The following is an 8653-nucleotide window of genomic DNA, read 5'->3' on the forward strand; positions in this document are numbered from 1 at the left end:
GTGGGAGTGTCTATTGAATATTGTGGGATAAGTGTCTATTAGGGATTGTGGTATGATGGGATGAGTGTCTATGGTGCGATTGTTGTATGATAGTATGTGGGTGTATGACATAATTATTATATGATGTTTGTTAAGTGTATCAATGTAATTATGCATGTTTTACAAATGATTTGTGTAATGTTAGCTCACCCCTACTTGTTTGTGTTTGTGTTTGTGCGATGATCGTATAATTCGTTATACGGGAGCAGATGAAGGAATATCGTTCGATTCAGTGCCAATGAAGGAAGAGATAGAAGAATAAATTAGAAGAGTTCGAGTTGTATTTATGAGTTTTTAGTTGAAATCTGAGTTTAAAACATATATATATATATATATATATATATATATATACACACACACACACACATAGGTATCTTGTATGAAGTTCTTTATATTCATTATGAGTGGTGGTGTAATGCTACAATATATTAACTATGAATTATCAAGTGTGAAGTATATATATATTACTAAGTGACCGAACGTAGAAATGTTACAATATTTATAAAATCTATTAAATGTCGAGTGTGAGATTTTGAGATGTTACAAATCTAATATTATACCATCTGAAAAATAAAACTAATTAACTCAATGTAGAAGAATTTTTAGCCCAACAAAAATTATGGTAACAAATTTAAAAATATGATATAATTATAAATTGAGATACTCGTTTTTAGTTAGTAATTGTTTTGATTCATGGGTCAAGATTAAGTATTTTTTCACATAAAGTCTCCAAGTTTTAAACTTAGGTCAAAGTTATGTTTTTAATCCTTTCTCTATCATTTGATCGGATTGAGTATTGTCTTTGAAAAGAATTTCCATACTAAAATCAAGTCCAAATACTACCGTAATAAATATGTAATCAAAAGTAACAAATTATTTATATATCAAACTTATATTTATAAGTTTAAGAATATATTTCTATTAGTGTAAATCTAATTTAATCTTAATACAATATTGATCTAACTTAATATTAAATGATTATTCTTATTATTAATAATTTTGTGAGTGATCAAGCCGATCAATTTGTCGATATTTTGTAATAAATCAAGAAGTATGTTCACCGCTCGATGATACCGAGTGGTCAGTGGCATGATTGATAACTTATTTAATTAGGATGCACTCTCTTGGGTAATTCTTCAGTGTGTGTAATTATACTTAAAGAGGGGAATGGAAAATAAGCAGCCACTTTCTCCCTTTTTTTATTTAGTTTGTAACTTTATGGTTGGATCCTCCTTTAGCATGTTTAATTAATTAATTGCAGTATTTTTTTTACGTGCTACAATGATTCCACTTTCCTCCCTTTTGTAGTATTTATGAATATAGGTGCAATTTACGAATCATAGCCACCCAAAAATGTCTTTTCCTAATGAATTTCTTTTGCGTTTGACTTCTCTTAGTCTAAATGGACAAAGACAAAATAAATAATTATTCTCAGTTATTCATAATAAAAGACAACTAATATTTTAGGTTTAATAGCCAATTTAGTCCTCACTTTGGTTGAAAAATCTCAATTTAGTCCCTCGTTATAAAAGTGTTTTGAATTAGTCCTAACTTTTAAAATAGTGGGTCAGATTGGTCCTTTCTGTTAAATATAAGTTAACAAAATTAATGGATGATGATGTGACACAACTTAAAGCTAACGAGGGACCAATCTAACACATCAGCTTTAAGCTGTGTCACATCATCATCCATTAATTTCGTTAACTTATATTTAACGAAAGGGACCAATCTGACCCACTATTTTAAAAGTTAGGACTAATGTAAAACACTTTTATAACGAGGGACTAAATTGAGATTTTTCAACCAAAGTGGGGACTAAATTGGCTATTAAACCAATATTTTAACTGTAACAATTAAAGTGAACAAAGATTTCTTAATATTAATAGCTTGTTTTTAATGAATGATTGATACTATTTTTTTCATTAGTTATATTTTGGATACATTTTCTATATACAAAGAAGAAAATAAGATAACAAAAGTAAATTAAAAATTTGCATAAGCTAAATTAAGCTTCTCATTAAGGTAGAATACTTAAATTAATTTTAAGTTTTGAAAGAGCTGAATATATTTTTATTTTTATTTAGCAATTCAAATTTGAGTTTTTTTTTTTTCAAATTAAAAATTACTATTTTATTTTCTTTATTTTTAAATAAACATATGTTAGACATTATTATCACGAAGATTTTATTAAAAAAAAAAAGAAAAAAAGAAGAAAAAAAAAGAAAGAAAATAATTATATCTTAGTTAAAGTAATAATCACTCGGATCACTATTACAAGAAAAGGGATAGTGGGACAAAGAGAAAAAGAAAATCAAATGCTATCAAAATCATGTTTCTCAATTTAAAAATTATGTGAACAAATATACATTGTCAGCTTTAAAAATTATAATGAATTATTTCCGATTAAAAATTTAGAAATCATTTTAAATTAGAATATATATATATATATATATATATATATATATATATATTACAGGATTAAAATAATTATTTTAAATTTTTGAGATACTTAGATGTCAATTTTACATTTGAAAGATAAAAAAAATGTCACTTTAAATACTAGGATTAAATAAAATTTGGTTCAAACTTTAGGAGTAAAAAAATATTTTAGTAATATTTAAAAAAAAAATGGAGAACTTCGATGTGAATTAAAATTTTACTAAAAGAACAAAGCATTCTAGCTGTAGAGTGAATTTAAGTAAAGCACGCATAACCAAAACATCAGTTATTTGGAGTAGGAAAATTCGAAATCAAAAGGAAGAGCATTCAACAACCTGGTCCATCTCGTTGGTAAAGCATAATTATTCCAAAGATTCGTTTCCTTTTCTCCATTCTCTTTAACCCTTTGAATCACGGATCGCCGGTGGCGATCTCACGTATACTCATCAAAAGTAAACACGTGTCGCTCTTTCAACAACTATACGGTAAAGCACAGATAATTCCAGGAAGCACCTGATAAGTGTCCCCCAGCGCCAACAGCACAGATAGAGAGAGAGAGAGAGAGAGAGAGAGAGAGAGAATCCTCTCCGTTCCCACCGTGCCAGCGCATGCTCCATTGTGAAATTCCTCTGCAATCTTCTCAATTTCTCCGTCATCAATCCCAACATGCTTTATCTCCTACTCTCGCTAGGGTTTTAGCTCACCCTCGCGACTGAAGCGATTTCTTCGTGAACCTATTTTTAGCTTCTAGGGTTTCGTCAACCGCCATGGCCGAGTGGCAGTCTCTCCTCCAATCGATTATTGTCGGCCTCATTTTCTCTTACCTTCTCGCCAAGCTCATCTCCATCGTCGTTTCATTCAAAGATGACAACCTCACCGTCACGCGCGCTGCCATTGCCACCGCCGCCGCCGAGCGCGTCGAATCCGAGGCTGTTAAACGCGAAGACGTCGTTCCAGATTCCGCGGCCTCGCTCAGGTTAGAGGAGCAGTCCGTGGTGGCCGAGCACGGTAGCGTGAGGAATGATAGTGACGGCGACTACGACGATGATGATTGGGAAGGTGTGGAGAGCACCGAATTGGACGAGGCATTCAGCGCAGCGACGGCGTTCGTGGCCGCCGCCGCCGCTGATCGGCTCTCGCAGAAGGTGTCGAGCGACTTGCAGCTCCAGCTCTACGGGTTGTACAAGATTGCCACCGAAGGTCCCTGCAGCACGCCCCAACCTTCGCCCCTCAAAATGACCGCACGTGCTAAATGGTATATTCTTCGCTATTCTCTGTTCTTATATGCGCTTTCTGCAGAAGTGACACTGTAGAGGAAAAGAAAAAGGAGAAGAGATTGAAATAGTATAAATTAGTAATCTTTCGTGCTCTTCTGAGTGTTTATACAGCAGTGTGTGAAATGTAGGATTGGCGATCATTGAGCTTGTTTTGGATGTATTTGTAGTTTGTACTATTAAAGCTGAGACTGATACCACAAATACAAATCCTCTTCGTCTTTTTCTTTATGGTTTTTTCTTTTTATGTAAGTAATGTTTATTTTTTTTAAAACCTAAGTGTTTGCGGAATATCTGACGTACTATTACTGAATATTGTATGTAAATGGGCAACTGATGTTTTTTCCCTTACCTGTCGCATTACCCTCTTTTGTAGGCAAGCGTGGCAGAAATTGGGCGCGATGCCTCCTGAAGATGCAATGCAGAAGTACATTGATATTGTGACTGAACTGTATCCTGCTTGGCTTGATGGTTCATCTTTGGTGAGCCAAAATGCTATTTCTTCTTTAGCTTTAGATGGATGAATCGCTACTTTCTCCAAAAGGAGGAAATATTATATTTAGAATCAAAGTAGTATGTTTAAATACATTCTTGGTGTGTTTATTTTTTCATTGCTTTGCCTAACTCATAAAGCTTCTGTAACAGAGGAGTAGAAGTGGTGATGGTGCTGGCTCTGGTTCAGAGGCTAAGGGACCAATGGGGCCAGTTTTCAGTACTTTTGTTTATGAAGAAGAATATGGCAGCGACTCGTAAGATTCCTAAAGCCAATAATAATTTGTTCTGGGAGCCTATGTGTGTGTGGAGCTAAATGTAATTATAATGATATTTCCTTGATGACTTATAATGTATTTAGAATGGCGGGTCTTGAAAGGATAAGTCAGAGGGTTTAGTTTTTTTACTAATCTCTAATCTGCTTTGGTCCTACAAGATTTCTTGTTGCTATATGTGAATTTGTATGTCTTTTTATTATGAATTTCAAAAACTATTATGCATATAAATCATGTTCATTGCTGATCACAACTTACCAATACGTACCTCCCAGCAAAGTCACGTATATAACAGTGAAATTTTTAATTTAATGTTTTTGATGATTTATTTCTTATAACTAATTATTTAACGGAATTACTTTGTGTGTAATTCTCTCTAAGTGGGAATTTTTTTCACCTATTTTTGGAATGGTTTCTATAGTTTACTTGATAATACTACTAATACAAATCCTTCTGAAGTATTTATTTTTAATATGGATGCAGTTCAGGTCTCATTTCCTCTTTTTTGTACACCACCCTGTCTTTACATTAATCATCAACCCTCACCTATCACTAAACTCCTTGATCCTTTGACATTTTGGGGGATTATATGAGCTGATCACAAGATTTTTTAGAAGTTACAAATTGTCAAACTTAATATATACCAAGTATCAAGGATATTTGTTGATGAATAAAAACTTTTGATCAGCCACAAAATTATAAAACTCAGTAGTTAGGTGCTTCATCGTGAAAAGGGCACTGTTTCTGGAATGAACAAAGTATTGATAGGCATATTGATTTTTAATTTTCTTCCTTTACAGGCAAATGGAAGCCATTCATGGATTTGCCAGGGAAGGAGATATGGCTAATCTTCTCAAGTGTATTGAAAATGGTGTTTCAGTTAATTTGAAAGGTGAGTTATTTATAATAGCTATTTGCTTTTCTTTGTGTAAACATTATTCTCTACCGAGCTGTGAGCTGTCAGTAATGTTTTTTTTTTTTGGTTTTTGAATGGATCAAGCTCCTAATAAAAAATTGTGGCTAGCTCTAGAAATTACAGTCAGTGATTTAGTGAAACGTCATCTACCTGAATTTTAGCAGCATTGCTTGATAAGTCTAACATGAGTAAATTTGTTTTCACTGTTTTTAAAACCAAAGGCAGGTGCTATGTTTTTGTTATGACTTATGAATTACAACCCAAAACCCAACCCATAATTGGTACACACGCTAAGTTACTAATTGAAATACTACTTACCCTGGTAAGCCTAAGTTGCTCAAAACATGGTTACCGAGATCCTTTTGCTGAAAGAAATTGTATTTTCAGTTTGACCAAAAATTCTTTAGTGTATACATTTTCAACATCAAAAAGATAATAATCGCCTGTTGGAAGATATGTGTGTGTCCGTATGCAGTCTAGGAATATCAACAAATACGGTATATATTGTTCCATTACATTACAATATTTAATGCAATTCAATATATTCATGACGAGTCTCCTATAGCTGTAGAGTTATACTTGCTAAAAAATCCAAGAGGGAACTATAAATCTAGTGGAGGCCTGTAAAAGAAATAATGTCCTTGGAGGGACCATAACTCCAAATAGCTTGCAGCCCAGTTGCATGATAACATGTATAAAATAAGAATGGTGACTTGTATAAACTAAGTGAGGGCATAACATGTACCATGAGGTAGAAAGGCCATAACAATGCAAGGGTGGTTCTTTTCTATCACAACTCCAGCAGAATATGCTAAGATAGCGAAGATAGTTCATGACCACTTCATTAAAATGTAAACTGCAACAACAAAAGCCTTATCCCACTTGGTGAAGCCAACACCTGACACCATTCATCTTTGTTGAAGGCTAAAACTTCAGAGATATTATTTACTATGAGATACCAAAACAACTTCCTTAAATATCCTTCAATAAAATGTTGGAGAGAATAAAAATCAGGAAACTTTTAAGCGAATCATGGTAGAAACAGTAATCTTTGTGTCCTCTAAAGTGAGAATAATTACATGCAGGTAAACATGGAATATAACAATCTGTAAATAGAAAAGGTTTAAAAAATTATATTGTAGGGGTCACAAGAGAACCAAAATATGACGGGGAGCTTTACCTTGTTTAGAACCTTCTCCTAAGGGCAACTCTTCCCTTAGAAGCTGCATGAAATGGAGAGTCTTTTCTTCTCATCGGATTGGTTGCATGAAGTGGAGAATCTTTTCTTTTCATCTTTCAAGGTAAGAGTTGGAGTGAGATTGTAAAGAAAAAAATGTAACAAAATGTGAGGAAGGAGAATGGAGAACAAGTTGAAACGTTGAAAACATGTTTCTTGTGCCAAGAGTTCCCATTCATCTGTTTCTCCAAATTACACATTTCTTTTTCTTTTTCCCATTTGTTGATTATGAAAGTTGAGAGTTCCAATATTAATCAGCAAGCCTGTGTAATTGCTTGAAGGTGCATTTGAAGATAGAAAATTGACTGGTGACTGATGTGGCACAAAAGGAATAAATATTCTAGGACATGGGCTTTAGTAATTTCCTTTTTATTGTGAAAATTAGCTGAAGTGGAGAAATCTGTCTTGTTACATGTTCAACCTTCAATTTAATTTCGTTCCCATTTGTTCTCCTGATTCCTACATTTGTGGGCGAAGAGATGTACCGGTGATTTTGTGTGTATTTTATTTTCTTTTCATTTAGATATGAAAGCTTGATATAAAGAAGTAGCTATATTCACTCTAGTTGCTCTTCTCTATGACAAGTTTGATACAGTAGGGGAAAGTCTTGATTATTTTAACTGTAGAGGATACAATAACATTGGTCATCAGATGATATTAGGGATGTGGATAAAAGTTTTTCTCCCTTGACTGCCACCTAGTCACTAAAGGTTCCTATGCAATCTCATCATTATTGATATTTGCCATGTCGTGACAGTGGCTTATCAAATTAATATTTGCTTTTGATTCTTGTTATTATTTTTCCTTTTTATATCAACATGCGTTTTTGAAATGAATGCAGACAGTGAGGGCCGGACACCATTACACTGGGCTGTGGATCGTGGCCACCTTAATGTCACAGAGTTGCTTCTGAGCAAGAATGCTGATGTGAATGCCAAGGTATTCCATATGCTTTAGAATCAATAATATATGCATTAACGTCAGGGACTACTCATATTTCATGACATTGCCGTAACTCCCCAGAATGAAAACGGAGCTGAACCTCAATTCTGAACCAGACAAACCTCACTGCAGAAGTTGAATAATATCGTAGTTTAGCTTAGGCTTTTGGAGATGCTTTTTGGCATTTTACAGTTAATGATACTAATGTCTCTTCCACTTTCTGTTGATATTATGTTTTCTTTTTTAAAGGATAATGATGGACAAACTGCCTTGCATTACGCTGTTACGTGTGAGAGAGAAGGCATAGCTGAGTATTTAGTGAAGCATAATGCAGACATAAATTCAAAAGATAATGATGGGAATTCACCGCGAGACATCTGTGAGCCAAGCTGGCCGTGTTTGCAGCACGTGGGGGAAGTAAACTGATTGCTTGTTTGCTTCATGCTGGTTCTGGCCAATGCAACCATTTATCCTAATCCCTTCAGGATGTACGTGTCTATATAACTTTTTTTTGTCCTTACGCATGGTGTATACACCCTTTTCTGTCTATGCACCGCTTAGGTAATTGTTCATCAGGTATATTCTGTTTTAATATTGTTCCTCTGCTCAATTCAAAGATATAGAAGGAAACTAGAGAGAGTAAACAGGGAAAGGGAGAAAATCTGTAACGCTATACGTTCCTCGGAAAACCTTCTACCACCCCTTCGATTGAAGGTGATACAGATTTACAGGGTTATTTTAGATCTTAAATTGGTGTTAAGATTATCTGGATTCGCGTGAAATCTTTGATTGATCATGCTGTCGCAAGTACGTGGAATCTGATGTTTTTGGTCTCACTCTTTTCTCCCTTTCCATCTTTTTCAAGAACGACGGAATATGAAGTTAATACGAGTTTGATTATTAACATTAATTAACGTATCAAGTTAGTCAATGTATTAGAAATCCAAAAAAAGGCATAATATTCTTTTTGTTATGCACAGAAAAAAACAGAGCAAGGCATGGGATTACAAATGTTTTGTTTTTTTTAGTAAATAAGTAA

General features: G+C 33.9%; 1 protein-coding gene across 1 annotated transcript; it reads left to right on the top strand.

Annotated features, from left to right (window-relative positions):
• The first annotated feature begins 2854 nt into the window (after window positions 1-2854).
• LOC148192256 (acyl-CoA-binding domain-containing protein 1-like) lies at window positions 2855-8450 on the top strand. Its single transcript, XM_088099535.1, has 6 exons — window positions 2855-3733; window positions 4129-4234; window positions 4398-4501; window positions 5320-5411; window positions 7514-7611; window positions 7864-8450. Exons 1-6 carry the CDS (start codon window positions 3246-3248, stop codon window positions 8038-8040), a joined length of 1065 nt encoding a protein of 354 aa, XP_087955661.1. The 5' UTR covers window positions 2855-3245; the 3' UTR covers window positions 8041-8450.
• The last annotated feature ends 203 nt before the right edge of the window (window positions 8451-8653 follow it).

The sequence above is a fragment of the Vigna umbellata genome, chromosome 9, assembly GCF_029865625.1.
Source record: "Vigna umbellata cultivar VRB3 chromosome 9, Vumbellata_1.0, whole genome shotgun sequence".
NCBI lineage: Eukaryota > Viridiplantae > Streptophyta > Magnoliopsida > Fabales > Fabaceae > Vigna > Vigna umbellata.

Bases quoted from the DNA above. Each gene is read 5' to 3' on its own strand.
- LOC148192256 (XM_088099535.1), top strand. From the start codon at position 3,246: ATGGCCGAGTGGCAGTCTCTCCTCCAATCGATTATTGTCGGCCTCATT. The intron at 3,734-4,128 runs GTATATTCTTCG...CCTCTTTTGTAG, and splicing joins ATGACCGCACGTGCTAAATG to GCAAGCGTGGCAGAAATTGG. The intron at 5,412-7,513 runs GTGAGTTATTTA...AAATGAATGCAG, and splicing joins TGTTTCAGTTAATTTGAAAG to ACAGTGAGGGCCGGACACCA.